This window comes from Corythoichthys intestinalis, chromosome 22 (assembly GCF_030265065.1).
Source record: "Corythoichthys intestinalis isolate RoL2023-P3 chromosome 22, ASM3026506v1, whole genome shotgun sequence".
Classification (NCBI taxonomy): Eukaryota; Metazoa; Chordata; class Actinopteri; order Syngnathiformes; family Syngnathidae; genus Corythoichthys; species Corythoichthys intestinalis.
In genome coordinates, this window is record NC_080416.1 from 2,406,334 (window position 1) to 2,423,202 (window position 16,869).

At 39.6% G+C, this 16,869-nt stretch overlaps 1 protein-coding gene across 4 annotated transcripts in view; it reads right to left on the reverse strand.

The window, feature by feature from the left end:
• tgfbr2b (transforming growth factor beta receptor 2b) overlaps positions 1-16,869 on the reverse strand; it is a 95,948-nt gene that overhangs the window by 7,796 nt on the left and 71,283 nt on the right. For all 4 annotated transcript variants that reach the window (XM_057827615.1, XM_057827614.1, XM_057827612.1 and 1 more), the window contains 2 exons: positions 14,721-15,493; positions 12,306-12,447 (listed from right to left, as the gene is read on the reverse strand). In XM_057827615.1, coding sequence (XP_057683598.1) covers positions 12,306-12,447; positions 14,721-15,493 — 915 coding nt within the window. The remainder of the gene's footprint in view (positions 1-12,305; positions 12,448-14,720; positions 15,494-16,869) is intronic.

Consider the following 16,869-nt stretch of genomic DNA (forward strand, 5'->3'; position numbering starts at 1 on the left):
CGGTGAAGGTGAGGTGTTGATGTTGGCGAGCTGTTCCATTTTTCCTCCACATGTTATGTGTTACTCCCAAAAAATTCAACTTTGGTTCCATCAGTCCACAAAATATTTTTGCCAAAACTTCTGTGGAGTGTCCAAGTGCCTTTTTGCGAACATTAAACGAGCAACAATGCTTTTTTATAGACAGCAGTGGCTTCCTCTGTGGAGTCCTCCCATGAACACCATTCTTGGCCATAGTTTTACATATAGTTGATGTGTGCACAGAGATATTGGCAGCAGGGACGAGAACCAAAAGTGGAATTTGTCATGTGTCAAAATGGATTTTGCCATGTGGCATTTTTTTTTTGCCTTGTGTCAAAATGGATTTTGCCATGTGGCATTTTTTTTTGCCATATGGCAAAATTGATTTTGCCATGTGCCATTTTTTTTTCATGAACACATAGCCGTCAATGGCATAATCTGACTTGGTTGTCAGTTGAACGTCAATGCGCTGTAATGGTGTGTGGATTTCCAAAAATCACAGCCACACATGTTTTTCTGCCATTTAAAATTAATGGAAAATTTGGACGTGCATAGCCGTCAATGGCATGGCCGTGCGTGGCCTGCAAAACTGCCATATACCCACAAGAGATGGTTTGTATCCTTTTCCAGCTTCAGACTGCTCTTTTGACCAAGCCATGATGCACATCAGACAATGCTTCTCATCAACACAATTCTTATGAGGTGTGTGTTTTATAGTGGGCAGGGCAGCTTTAAACCACTCATCAGTGACCGAGTACACACCTGACTTAAAATGTTTGGTAAAAAATGGTTTCAATTGCTCTTTAAGTCTTCTTAGGTACTTATTTTCCCCCCTTCTGTCATTGTTTGCATGCTACTTCATTAAAATATAAAAACCTATAAATGTTTGGGTAGTTAAAGCAGACACCGCTTTTTTCATCTGTGTGATTTTAACAAAGATCAAATCACATTTGATGGTGATATATGCAGAACTGTAGAAATTCCAAAAGGTTCAGATACTTTTTCATTCCACTGTAAATCTAGCAACTCTCCTATAGAAGCTAAACAAAAGACAGCAGGGTATCCATAATGTACAGCTAATGCTTTTGTTGATGATTGCAATTAAGGGAATGAACAGATGATGTGTTTTATGGTCATTAGGCCTGAATATCCCCTACCACCCTGTTATCTTTTAGCGATTATTGGCTGACCAGATGTAGAGCATTATGAACAGCTTCATTTGTTCTGGCAAGCCAAAACAAACCAGACATATACAAAATCTTTACAGCACCGTTAAGACTTATTTTACAGTCCTTGTCGAGTTTCTACATGAGAGTAAGCGTTCAGCACTGACAAAGTGGTGACTGGTCTGGTACAAGGCGGACCTCGTAATAGGATCACAATAACATTGCCTGTTTCCCCAAAGTCTGTCTGAGTCATCCACTAATCTACTCCCATAGTCCTCTGCTGGCTTTCATTAAACTAACGTGGCTAACACATGAAGGGAATAGTATCTTTTTTCGTATTTACTGTTTCACTGTTTGTATTACTCGAATGTACCCAATATAAAATAAATAGCATTTATATCATAGTTTAAGGAAAACAAGCAGAATATATTTGACATACGGCATAAGAGATACATGACGCCTTCTGACTACGGAAGCCCAACACGTGCATCATGCAGCTGACTGAGCAAGATTGACGCTAACTACCAGGTGATAGGTAAGACAGCTACAAGCCCACGTCTGCAACACCAAAACTCGTAATCAGCTCTTCAGGACAGTCCAGAAGAAATGGTGGGACGTCCTGTACTACCACAACACCCAATAACAAAAACAAAGTTTGATAGCTCGACGCCTCTCAGACGATGAGGCAGGCCGAACCTGCCACCTCAGTTGCCTCATTAACCATGACCCAGCAACAGTGACATACGAACTTGACCGCCCAAATCTGCAACAGAAGAATTATCCTAAACAACACCCAGACACACCCTTCGTCCGGTCCGGCCCACCGTACTTCAAAAAGACAATGTTTAGCTAACAACTGTCGCTTCTCGGGGACATTCTGATGTGCTCTTTTTACTGACCCTGGATCCAGAATTGCCTCTCTGTCGGGGACCTATTTGCTGTTTGCCTTGCTGTCGACCTGAATAGATTGTCAACTTAGTATAGTTTGAGTATTGAGTATGAGTATTTGTTTAAATAAAGTTGCGTTGTAATGGTTTATTTTGAAAGTGTTTGCATTTAGTTTTAGTGATTTGGGCAGATACACTGCCCTCTAGTCTGCCTCATTTCACATGGCTGAATCCAGCTGCTCCCCGTTAAGACCAACATACAGTAAGTTTTTGTTTGAGCTAATTTTTTTTAATGCATTCATAATTTAGTTTTTAGGTATATTTAGCCATTTTTGTGGGGATATGTGTCTGTACCATTTGTTAAGAGTATTGTAAAAAAAATAAAAAATAAAAAAAAGTTAGCGTTTTATAGCATTTAAGCTAGCTGACTTTTGCTATATAAGTTAGCCAATTGTTCTTTTGTTGTACATAGATCCTCTTTTTTTTTTTATTGATTTGGGTGGATACACTGCCCTCTAGTCTGCCTCATTTCACATGGCTGAATCCAGCCGCTCCCTGTTTAGACCAACATACAGTAAGCGAATTTTTTGTTTGAGCTAATTGTTTTTTAATGCATTCATATAGTTTTTAGGTATATTTAGCCATTTTTGTGGGAATATGTGTCTGTACCATTTGTTAAGAGCATTGTTAAAAATTTTTTTTTAAAAAAAGTTAGCGTTTTATAGCATTTAAGCTAGCTGACTTTTGCTATATAAGTTAGCCAATTGTTCTTTTGTTGTACATAGATCCTCATTTTTTTAAAAATTGATTTGGGTGGATACACTGCCCTCTAGTCTGCTTCATTTCACATGGCTGAATCCAGCTGCTCCCTGTTAAGACCAACATACAGCAAGCGAAGTTTTTGTTTGAGTTAATTTTTTAAAATGCATTCATAATTTAGTTTTTTTGGAATATTTTGCCATTTTTGTGGGGATATGGGTCCATACCATTTGCTAAGAGCATAGTAAAAAAGCATTAGCGTTTTATAGCATTTAAGCTAGTCTACTTTTGCTATGTAAGTTAGCCAATTGTTCTTTTGTTGTTCATAAAACCTTATTATTTTTTTATACCGATTGAGGCTCAGCTCAGATATTTTAATTTTTCATGTTCCTTATCCGATTTTTGAACTAACTAGTTCATCAATTAATCGACTACTAAAATAATCGATAGCTGCAGCCCTACTTTGAACACAGACAAACAATGCATACATGTAAATATACTGTATGTTGTCAAGGTTGCTTTCGGCTACTTGAGATCAACCTACTCTTATCGTTATCTTCAACTGATACCCACAAGCGCATTACACAATTTCCACTCAATTTCCACACACTATCACATGCTTCACGTTCAACATGTGACTTCAAACAATCAAAGACTGCCATCTCACACACGTACACACCACGCCGCCGGGCCCTCTCGAACAAAGTTGATGATCTGACATCTGGAAAGCAGCTGCCCTAACCTCTCCCTCTCTTCTCTCGTCTGGCCCGATCGCTCCCTCCAGGGACTGGAGGCATTTGGCTGTCTACCGCCTCACGCTTAACTCGTACTCCACTATTATCCCCTACGGTCCCCACCCGTCCGAGGAACGCCTTCATAGCCTTTCCAAGCCCTAAATCCGTACCAACTAAATTATACAGGAGACATTTTGTAGGAAATAAAAAGGCCTCCGCTTCAGCTTTTCTGTTTCTCATAGGAGTGTTCATCATGCTTGATCCCTCTAACGCTTCCTCAGACTCTGCACAAGGGCGGATATTTCATTTCACTGTTGGTAGGAACAATAAATACAAATATGTCTCGCAAGAAACATTCCTTTGGGTCAACAAGATAAATAAGCTAGTGGCACATTACATTGTTTCAGACAAAAACACCTCTCAGGAACAGGTGCAGTAGCTGAACGTGCATTATTTTTCCATCAGATGAATGATGCGTAACAGGGTGATTTGAAATGATCTGAACTACAAGTCACACAAAGATTTAGGGCTGCAGATATTGATTATTTTTAGAGGTGTGCAAAATTTCCGATTCTTAGATTATTCGCGATTCACAAACATCCAAATTCCGATTATTGAAATATGCCAAGTAAAGCGGAAGTACAACACACTCAGCGCGCCGCGCGGTCTTTGGGGCGCAACGAGGAAGAACGCAGCGAGAGTAGCTAAACATCATGCTTCTCATTACCCGGCCCCTCGGGTAATGCCAATGCTCAACTCACGGCTCTAGCTCAACTCATGCCACGAGATAAAAAAACACAACAACATACCTGACTGCTGCCGAAAAGCTGCTCTTTGTACGTCATCCACATAATGTAATGGTAAATATCATTTATATAGGACTAGATGTACCATTGATTCGGTAGCGTGAGCAGCACATCTACAAAAAGCTAGATGCGGGCATTAGTAAACGGCCGCCATCTTAAAGCAGTACACTTCCCTGCAAGGCTGTTGTAACGAACCTTCCAAGCAAACCTAATTAACTTTTTATCTAAAATACTCCTAAATCGCTAAAATATTGACTTGAATCTATCTTTAAAATAGTTTTAAAACTTTCACATGTCGAAAGTAGACAAAAGGGAAATTATGGAATAACGGGAGCAATTTTAACAACTTTAACAGTTGATTCACAACATTAAATTAATTGAATGTAGTTTAAAGCTGCTGTTACAGAATGGGGACTGGAGTTTTTTATTTACTGTTATTTTTGTATATTTGTTTACTGCTATATGTTAACTTGATACTGAAATAGTAGTTTGGTTTAGCCTGAGAGGATTTTTGAACAATTTTGGAACTAATGTACAAAACATTTAATTTAAAAAAAAAAAAAAAAAAAAAAAAAAAAAGGAGGGGGGGTGCATCAATAATCGTTTTATAATCGAATCGGAGCCTCTGAATCGTAATCGAATCGTTAGGTGCCCAAAGATTCCCAGCTCTAATTATTTTAGTCGATTAATTGATGAACTAGTTAGTTCGAATAATCGAGTAATCGGATAATGGACATGAAAAATTAAAAAACATGAGCTCAACCGCAAACAGTATAAAAAAGTTAATAAATGAGGATCTATGTACAACAAAAGGACAATTGGCTAACTTGCATAGCAAAAATCTGCTAGCTTAAATGCTATTACATGCTACCGTTTTAGCATGTATCACTGAGTTTCAAGACAGCTGTGAATGGCCGCAGGGTGATTTTATGGGTAAAACACGCTAATATAACACGGGTTGCGATGCAGAAACCGTAGACTTCAAGGAGTGGTCGAGATTTTCTTTTTTCATATATTTACTCTTATAAACTTTTTTTTTTTCTTTCCAAATTTTTCTTTGTTTGGATCGATTATCATCTAACATATTGGAGAAATTGCGACAGTAACAAAAAAATACAATTAAGCGATCGTTATGAGGTATATAGCTGTGACATTTTTACAGACACCTTTTTTTTCATTGTGACGCAATTTGTTTAAAAGTTTAAAATATGCGAATGGATAATTTTTTTTAAAGTCTTTTTTTCTTGTTTTTATAAATGAAATATTAGACATCAATTAATGATTTTAGCTAAAAATGACATTTTGAATAATACCCGTAAATCTAATTAATTACCTTCGTTTTATGGCTGGGTTGAAACAAAAGTGGTTGCGCGGCGTCTGTAAACGGGGGTTTCCAGGGTAAAACGGACAAATTAAAAATAGTTCGGGGGCTTAATGCGCCATGAATCTGCTATGACAGCATATAGGCATATTGTTCTATCAAACACAACAGTTGTTTTGGCTTACAGCCATTTCTTTTAAAGAGGAGTGCAAGAGCAGAAACTGCTTTTTCAGTCTTGTCTGTGTTTTCCGCCATATTCATAATTGCTCTTCATCTAAACTAAAAATGTTTTATCTGATTACTCCACTCTAATTTTCAGTCGATTACTCGACTGCTAAAATATTTGATAGCTGCGGCCCTATAATGTACGTACAGTGTCTACACTTGGTCTCTGATAAAATAAAATTCCCTCTAAATGTTTTTTCAAAAAGCGCCGTGTATGTTTTTGATTAGACGCTTAAACATTAGCATCTCTAAAAAATAACTACAGTGCCCTCCATAATTATTGGCACCACTGAAAAAGATGTGTTTTTTAGCTTCTAATAATTTTTTAAAAATTCAAATAATATGGGACCTTAAAGTGCCTGTGACACGAAAAAGCATGTTTATTTCATAATACATGCGGTATTTTATGCTCCCGAATGATATGGACCGCTTGGATGTGTGTGGAAGCGATCGCTATATTTATTTCGTTTTTTGAATCCCGCGCCATTAAAATGAGTAACTTCCGGCTTCGGTCTTGCATTGAGGGAGGGCGCTGTGACGTGTACAGGTGAAGGCGTCCTCTTCACTAAAAAGCCGTACTGTTGTGTATGAGGACTAAGGATTTAGCTGATTTTGCGGATGAATACGTTTATTTTTCGCATCACGCCAGCCAAACAGCTGCAGAAAAAATCTTGCTTTATGAGGGAGAGGCGTGTGCGCCTTTTTGGAGTTTCAAAAGGTTCCCATTCACTGTGGATATTGGCCAAGTCCTACTACTGTGGGACCAATGGACTTAAGAGGAAGTGAGTAAACATCTTGTTTTGTATTATGTCAAATATTAATACAGCGATTACAAAGTAAACACTACAAACTTCCTTTAAATAAAGGACTACTTACGTTTGATCATTGATAGGCATATAAAAACATTAGCTGCACGTACACCGCACAACAACTGCAGCCGCCCTCCTCCGGGGAACGAACTGCAATTGCTCTCCGCCGGGCAGTTTGCCGATCCGCGAAGACAATCGACAACCCAGTCGTCATGTCAAATAATCCGGGCTAGTTATGTGTGATGTTCCGCTTCGAAGACTTTCAAACATCACTCGGTTCGGGTTAGCGTGTCGGCTAGCTGTCACACCTCTTGGTTTGTTTACATTCTCTGAAGCCGGGGAAGGGCAATAACATATGTCCGATTTAAGTGTCATAAAATATCGTTCGGGAGGTGCGAAAGTAAAGGTGAAGTCTACAGTTTTGACCATTATGGAGTAATTTTGCCATGTCGTCCTGAATAAGTGCATTTTTATTATTTCATATTCCATTTAGCATTAGACTTATTTGTCATGACCATGCCATTTATTTAGCAATTGGGGAAAATACTTGGATAAAAAGAATATCCTGTAAAAATATTGAAGTAAAGAGACAGAAACAATGACATTTTGTAGCTCTCTTCGTCGCGTTTTCCTCGTTGTGAATAGTTCCCCCTCAATGGGCTGAATAGTAAAACCGATGAGCCCATTCTCCCGCTGACGTCATCCACCTGTTGGGGACGCTAGAGCCCTATAATGGTAGGCGTGGCTAATCAGCAGATTAAAAGAATAATTCCTTGTCATCTGCGCTTTGCTAAATTGTTGTATATAGTCGAATCGTCTCAAAATATGATTCTAATTCACACAATAATGCTATTTAAGACTTTTTTTTTCTCCTGTCGTATGCTCTTTAAAGCTGCCGATACAGAATGGGGACTTTATTTGCCGTTTTTAACGGTTAACTTGATACTGAAATAGTAGTTTGTTTAGCCTGAGAGGATTTTTGAACAATTTTGGAACTATTGTACAAAAAATTAAAAGCGAGGGGAGCCTCTGAATCGCAATCGAATCGTTAGGTGCCCAAAGATTCGCACCTCTAATAATCAATGACATTTAAAAAGCTCTTATTTGCAGGGGGAAAAATGTCAGTGAAACCTTGATATTGAATTGCCCCGGAGCTTTGGAATTTAATCATTTCAAGATGAATGCGCAACTTGTATATATGATCTCAGCAGTGAGGTCAGCATGTCTTCATTCAATGAGTAACATTGGATTAGTTCTGGGTGTGTGTCTTTTTGCATTTGTGTGTTTTGGCATGACTTGTTCAAAATAAGGTTCGTTCCCTACGCCCCAAAAAAAGTCATTAAAAGCGACTGAGGCATCATCTGCATGATCTTATCAAAGTTGTGCGTTTTATGTAAGTTTTGACATGCGTAAATGTGTATAACTCATCTTGAGCTATTCTTATAATCAGCTAGTGGTATTATCATTCTAAAGTTTTCTTTCCAGCGAGAGGCTGCAGTTTTAAAAGTTTTCCGAAAAGCCAAAGTTGACTAGCGGACGACCGTGTCCTTCGCGCCTGGCAGATCTCAGATCACACCAAAGGCGCAGGATGCTGTGTCAGTGAAGCCATGTGGCCGCCTGCCACCGCAACTGATCCGACATCTGTCGCCCGCAGACGCCCGACGCAGGCAGGTGGTATCGGTCACAGGTGGCAACTTCCGTCGTTAAAACGATGGGCTGGGATGTGTTGCTCAACTTATGTACGTGCACGCCTGCGGACACATGTTTGGACTCCGTCTGGAGCTATGCGAGTGCTCATCGGTGAGTCATGTTTTGTTGAACGTTGCGAGGTGGGGAAATAAGTGTTAGAAACACATCTTGTGATAGCGATTCCTGAATGAATTCTAAATCTCTGGCATTATTAGGTTAGGTCTTGTTCAGCCCAAATCTGTTTATTTATGTATTTTATTTATATCCCATTCAGATTGACACTGGATGGCTCTTTTGTAGTGCTGTCAAATTTATCGCGTTAACGGGCGGTCATGAATTTTTTTTCAATTAATCGCGTTGAAATATTTGACGCATTTAACGCATGTGCTAATTGACCCGCTCATGCATTGCCTCAAACAGATTACAATGACGCCGTTTTTTTGGCACATTGAGAGCTAAGAGGCAAAGAAATGCAAGTGGAACCGGTTAACTCTAACCCTAAACCCTGCAGCCGCCACTGACAGTCATGATTGCCCAACTTCCCATCATGCATTTGGGCAGAACAGTTAAGTCGCTATAGCATCATTTAGTGAAAGCACAACAAAAAAAATAGCTACATAAAATACTAGGGCTGTCAAACGATTAAACATTTTAATCGAGTTAAATACAGCTAAAAATTAATTAATCGTAATTAATCGCAATTCAAACCATCTTTAAAATATGCCATATTTTTCTGTAAATTATTGTTGGAATGGAAAGATAAGAAACAAGACGGATATATACATTCAACATACGGTACATAGGTACTGTAATTGTTTATTAGAACGATAAATCAACAAGATGGCATTAACATTATTAACATTCTCTTTAAGTGATCCATGGATAGAAAGACTTGTAGTTCTTAAAAGGTAAATTTTAGTAAAAGTTTAAGAAATTTTATATTAAAGCCCCTCTTAATGCCATCTTGTTGATTTATTCTTTTTGATTTATTCATTTTTTTGCCCTGTGGCAAAATGGATTTTGCCATGTGGCATTTTATTTTTTGCCACATGGCAAAAAAAATGCCATGTGGCAAAATCCATTTTGCCTCATGACAAAAAAAATGTCACATGGCAAAATCCATTTTGCTACTTGGCAAAACATGCCACATGGCAAAATCCATTTTGCCACATGATAAAAAAAAAATGTCACATGGCAAAATCCATTTTGCCACATGGCAAAATCCATTTTGCCACATGGGAAAATCCATTTTGCCACATGACGAAAAAAATGTCACATGGCAAAATCCATTTTGCTACTTGGCAAAAAATGCCACATGACAAAAAAAAAAGTCACATGGCAAAATCCATGGCAAAATGTTTTTGCCACATGGCAAAATCTATTTTGCCACCAGGCAAAATCCATTTTTCCACGTGGCAAAATCCATTTTTCCACCAGGCAAAATCCATTTTTCCACCAGGCAAAAAAAAAAAAAAAAAAAAAAAAAAAAAAAGCCACATGGCAAAATATATTTTGCCACCTGGCAAAAAAAATGCCACATGGCAAAATCCATTTATTTTTTATTGCAAACAAAATAAATTAAGATATTACTACCAAAGCATTTGTAATTTTCTGGGAGAAATTGAGCATTATCTGACAGAATTGCAGGGGTGCCAATACTTTTAACCAGCACTGTATTAAAACAATTTGTGGGAAACATTCGGGACATGACTGTGTGCAGTGAATTTGTTTGTAGAGATCTCAACCATTTCAACCATATTTACATGAGTCAGCGTCAAACACTCACACAGCTGTTCGCTATAGAAACAGGATGGTGAGAACATTTCTTTCCATTTGAAAACTAGACAGTTGTCCCAATAATTGTGTCCATGGCGTATAAAGAAATATGCATGAACTAGCAAGCTGCCCGAGTCTGCCCTCAATTATCGCTCCGGTTCCGCTTTCCGTCTCGCTGGAAAACCTCCGTCTTGTCCTCCTTGTCAGACTGTGCTGGCATGAGTAAAGCTCTCTAGAGTGTTTCCATGCAGTGGAGGAGTCATTAACTACTGCATCACCTGCCTTAAGGGAGGAAGTACTTGAGAGACAGAGTGCGTAGCTACACAAGTAAATATAGAGAAGCTGTCAAGTGTCGTAGCACAGACTGACTGCGATATTCCAAGCAATTACATGCTGTGCTTAAAAGTGTCTAGAAAATGATGCGACTGCCCTAAAAGTGGAGCAATGGAAGAGTTAGAGAGGAAGTAAAAGATACGGACGGGAATAGGATATGTCAAGTGACTCATGTCCGTGCGGAGCTTTTTAATATATCCACTCGGATCTGGTCAACCACGACAAGCAAGAATTCTGTCTGGTCCTTTGCAAGAGAGACACGGCATCCGTAAATAAAGATGTCTATATTTACACGGTAGTTAACCGGCACACTAAAACAGTCAGTCTTGGGGCTCTGCTTATACAAAACAGGAAATGGTCTATTTTATTTTCAAAGTATACCCACAGAGCGACATATTCTTGTACTTCGGAAAGGAAAAACAAGCGGGAATGTTGGGCAACACGACTGCAATATAATGTTCTCCTGCGGGGGCAAAACAGGAAAGCGCTAACGGAGAGGCGTCGATGCCCGAACCGAGCTTTCAATCATTGCTTTGACACAATGGAGACAGGAGCCGTCACGGCAAAGAGCAGGCCCACGGAGACATTTGAGAGGAAGTGAAAACAAATGTAAAATAGCGCGGTGTGGTTCCCGCTCACATAATCACCCATTTCTATTATTTGCACGTATCCTGACCTTGTTTTTGCAACAGGACGACAAACAGAAGTCACGGCACATGAGCAGCGTGAAGTTAAATCCTTGAGACTCGCGCAAGATTCATCGCTGGGTTTGACACTCTGCTTTTGTTCTGACATCATGCAACACATTGCAGTACCCGTTAAAATATTTCAGTGTTTATGAGATGAAATGACAAAATTCTGATTCTGAAATTGTGTTTCTAGTTGAAGATGTAGGTGTTTGATTGCTTTTGCATACTACGACCTTGGATAATTTGAAAAATTGGAAGCTTTACTGGCTAAATGCTTAGAATTGTTTTAACCGACTACAAGTAGTCCCCAGGTCCTGAACGAGTTGTGTGTACGCTGGCGACGTAACCCAAATTTCCGCGTAAGTCTGAATTAACCCTTTAATCATTCAAAATACAGTGCCCTCCATAATTATTGGCACCCCTGAAAAAGATGTGTTTTTTTAGCTTCTAATAATTTTTTTTTAAATTCAAATAATATGGGACCTTAATGGAAAAAAAGAGAAAAATCCAACCTTCAATAAGTTTTTACTTCTTCTCACTCCTTTTCGAATACTCATATTTTGTTTTTTATTTTTTTCATCATTGTCACCGATTATCGGTACCTATGTATTAAGTATTCGAAATAAACGTGTTCAATTCAATTCAATTCATTCAGTGGGGAAAAAAATCCCACATAAAGAAAAAATTATTTGACATCAAATAATGTGTGTCACAATTATTAGCACCCCTGGTGTTAATACTTTGTACAACTGACCATCTGACCAAAGCACGCGGTCCCAGTTGAAGCCTGGGACCGTGTGTTTTTTTGTGTGAGACCAAGATTGAGCTTTTTGGCAACAAACACTCTAAGTGGGTCTGGCGTGCCACGAAAGATGCGCATGCTGAAAAGCACCTCATACCCACTTTCAAGTAATCTGTGACAACACTGCAAAAGACTAAGACGAAAATTAAAAGGACTGCCAAAAACAACACTGATAGACACTTTCGTTGGTTACTGCTTGAATTATTTGTTGCTAATATTGATGATAATTGAAGATAAAGCTGCAAGATTCTGCGATCATTGCGGCCTTCTTAGTATACTGTGATCACTTACCTCCAATAGCGCTGCACCTGGAGATCATCTCCCACAGTACAAGCGCCATAGAGTACACGTCAGCCTGTTTGAAGGACTCGATATTTTCTAGGTTGATTCTGGACTCCAAGACCTCTGGAGCCATGTATCTGGCTGTTCCCACCTGAAAACATAACATTCAAAAAAAAAGAAATTAACATCTTGTACTTAACAAATAAATATCTGTACCTAGAAGGTAAAAAGCCAAAGGCGCGATAGTGATATTAGTAAGGGTGTGCCCCCCCCCCCCCCCAAATCGATTATTAGATGCATCGTGACTCGACACATGACGATTCAGAAATGTTCAAAAAACCTGATTTTCCCTCATAATTTTATGACAGCCGCTAGTGGCGGAACGAAATTCAAGACACGTCTGCCATCCGGAAACCTTTAACAGACGCACACACAATGTTATGATGGATGCAGCTGGTTACTGAGTGAGAGATTTACTCCTTTTCAAAAGAATCGAAAATAAATTTGTGTATGAGACAGGCAGGGACCCAGCAGTCGCACTTTGGGTCCTCTTCTGTGCGCAAGTTATGTTTAAGAGCGAGAGAGGAAGAGAGATAGTTTGTTGCTCCTTGTCTTTCAATTTTCAAGCAGTAGGTTCAAGTTGTGTTAATTGGAAAAAGTCCCTAGTGTTTTGCTAAGTCCTGTGTCTGTCTATCGGAGGTGAGTAGACGAACCCTATTGTACTGTTTAGCTTTTATTCCATGTCAAGTTGTGCGTTGTTTGGTAGTGTACAAAAGTTACTCCAGATGCAGAGCGTTTAAAACCAGGATTAAGTACAGCGGTAAAACTACAACCATGCGAAATAGTACAGAAATCTGTGAAAACAAAGTATATTGGTTAAGACGTCTTATTTCTAAAGACACTTTGTTTCCAGAAAATGTGGAATTCATTCCACCAGTGTAAATTTTATTGTATTGTTGAGAGAAATAAGTACTGCCTTTGAAACTAATGTTTTTGCACCTTCTTGTGAAAAAGCATCTCAAGGTCAGCTGTGTGTTCTATAGTATTATATGTATACATATACATACATATTTGATACACCGCCAATGGGAAAACCCATTGGCGGTGTATCAAATACTTGTTCTCCGCACTGTGTATATATATATATATATATATATACGTATAGAATGTATATTATATATACCGTATTGGCCCGAATATAAGATGGTGTTTTTTGCATTGAAATAAGACTAAAAAGTGGGAGTCGTCTTATATTCCGGTACTAGACATTATACCCATTCACGACACTATATGGCGCCAGATATCATTGAAGCGATGTTCTGTCATGACTAGGGTTGTTCCGATCATGTTTTTTTGCTCCTGATCCGATCCCGATCGTTTTAGTTTGAGTATCTGCCAATCCCAATATTTCCCGATTCGATTGCTTTTTTTTTTTTTTGCTCCCGATTCAATTCCAATCATTCCCGATAATTTTTCCCGATCATATACATTTTGGCAATGCATTAAGAAAAAAATGAAAAAAACTATTTGTTTATTATGACAATAAATCCTCAAGATGGCATTTACATTATTAACATTCTTTCTGTGAGAGGGATCCACGGATAGAAAGACTTGTAATTCTTAAAGGATAAATGTGACTTTGTATATTGTGACTAAATATTGCAATCTAGTGTATTTGTTGAGCTTTCAGTAAATGATACTGTAGCCATTTAACTGTTCTGCCCAAATGCATGATGGGAAGTGCAACCATGACTGTGCGTAGTGGTACCAACTGATATACATATCTTCTCTGCGTTGGGAAATAACAGAGTGTTAAGAAAAAGATCAATTACTACCTTTCTTCCCCATATTGCTTCCCTCGATTTTTCTAATCGTATGGAGAGGGATTGTAAGGCTTTAGCCAATTAAAAAAAGGCTCCAAAGGCTTCCAAAATTCACTCTACTCATTTTACGCTGCCTTTTAGCTCTATATATACGTAGGTAAAACGGCGGCATTTCATATTGAACGCGAGAATGCGTAAGTGGGTCGTGCAGCGCATGCGTTAATTGCGTTAAATATTTTAACGTGATACATTTTTTAAAAATTAATTACCGCCGTTAACGAGATAAATTTGATTACCCTACCTTTAAGCCTAAACTAAAGACTCTGGATGAGTGTAACATATTATGTCTGTAACGTTAAATACAATTAGAAAACGATTTAATTAAAAAATATATATATATTAAAAAAGGCATGTCCGATATTTTTTTGCCAATTCCGATACTTTGAAAATGATGTGATCGGACCCGTTCGATAGGGATGCCGATCGATCGGGACATCTCTAGTTGTATACTGTGTAATTAGACAAGTTAATACAGAAGAAACACGTGGGCAGTTGAGAAATATGGTACCAATAAGGACTTAGTTCAAAAAGATAATGTTACCTGTCCACTGTTGGCCAACTCATCCACAGACAGTGAATTATCCAAACGGAGCGCGAGGCCAAAGTCGCACAGGCAGCAGTTCAAGTCACTCTTCACCAAGATGTTCGAGCTCTTAATATCCCTGTGTGCAATCGGCACCTTGTAGCGGCCGCAAGGTGAGTGGTCGCTGTGAAGATGAGCTAGTCCCCTAGCCAGCGATCCCCCAAGTACCCACAAGTCATGCCAGCTAATAATATTGTGGCTCAAGTACTCTTGGAGGTTGCCTTTTGGCTGGTACGCCGTGATCAGCCAGTACTGTCTCTGTATCTTCCTTTCCTCCGCCGTCAGGAAGTGGAGCACGTTTTCGTGCCTCAGGTCAGCGTCCGAGAATATGTCCTTCTCATTTTTCCAGGAGGCGTACTCCTCGTAAGAGAAAATCTTGACCGCCACCGTCTCGAAACCCTGCTCGTCGCTGACCGAGGATCCCTGCTTAAGTTTGGCTTTGTAAACTTCAGCGAAACGACCTTTCCCCACCTGGACGTCCAGTTCGATGGGCAACAACTCGGTATTGTGGTTGAGGTTGTTGGCGTGCGTCGAGCTGCTGTCGGAACCTTCTTCGTCCCCCATGATGGCATGAGCGTCACTGAAATCCAGTGGAGTACCTTTCTTGCGTTTCGCATTAGCTCTGCGCTGGCGGTAAACCCGGTAACAGTAGAAAGAGGTAATCACCACAATGGCCATGACCAGAAGAGGAACCAGGCTCACTAAGATGACAGCGACCTGTGAATCCATGTCTAAAAGATTAAAAGAAAAAAAAAGAAAGATTTGATCGTGATTACTTATACAGGTAGTCCCTGGGTTATGAACAATTTCCGTTCCCACGCTGGCAACGTAACCCAAATTTCCGCATAAATTGGAATTAACCCATTAAGTACCCCTAAATACCCCCTAATGTCACAATAACTATCCAAAAACATGTGTTTTGCGTCATTGTACTGTCCTGCCAAGACGTTGGAGCTAAGTCCTAGCTAGACAGCGAGCTAAACTAATCCCCCCCCACTCGGCTGCGCGACTTCTTGGTGGGAGCTGGCGATGTAAACCAAATTTCCGCGTTCGTCGGAATGAACCTATTAACTCATTTGCTCCCAAAAACGTATAAATACTTTCTATTTTTAATTGTTGCAGTGTCCCAAAGATGTACTTTACGTTTTCTTTTTTTTTTTTTTTTACAAGAGACATCTCTGGGTTCCGATTCAATTTAGCGCCAAAGCACAAAGCTGAAAATCCATTTTGAAGCAATAAAACTGGCCACTGGAGGGCAATAGCGCATTTGCTAGGACCCGCAACCCGATTCAATGGCAACGAACGGGGCGCCGGTGGATGACGACCGAATGGAGAAAAGCCGACAACCGAGCAGACCCCGCAGAGACTCAAAAAAATCCATCTTTATGAGACAGGCGGCGATGAGGGAAAAGACACATCCTGCCTTGTTAGCAGCACACAACAACTGCACACCGCTCTCTCACCGTTTACGTCTTCGCCGTGTTTTTAAGCATTAATTTACGCCATATATGCATAGACCATGTGGCAGACAAGCTGTAACTTGCTCGCCGCCGGGCGGGTTGCCAATCGGCAATTTCAATCGACAACCCTGCCACCGTGTGATATAATCCGGGGTAGTTTTGTGTGATTTTTTGCTTTGAAAACCAAAAATAAGACTTTGAAACGGTGCTCGGTTCGGGTTAGCATGTCGGCTAGGTTTGTTTACGCTCTCCGAAGCTGGGCCGGGGAAATGACAAAAGCCGGACTAACTCCGGTGGCATAAAATATCATTCGGGAGGTGCCAAGAAGTCGACAGTTTTGACCATTATGGAGTAATTTTGCCATGTCCTACTGAATAAATGCATTTTCAATATTTCCTAATCCATTTAGCACAAGATTTCTTAATGCTATTTAAGACTTTTTTTATCCTGTCGCACGCACTTCAAGTCTCCTTAGGCAGACGGATCACTTTTTTTTTCTAGAGGCATGCGAAATTACAGATTCTTAGATTATTCGCGATTCGGCCGTGGAAGATTCGAGAACGATTCACAAATATCCAAATTCCGGTTATTGAATTATACCAGGTAAAGCGGAAGTAAAACACAGCGCGGTCTTTGGGACGCAATGA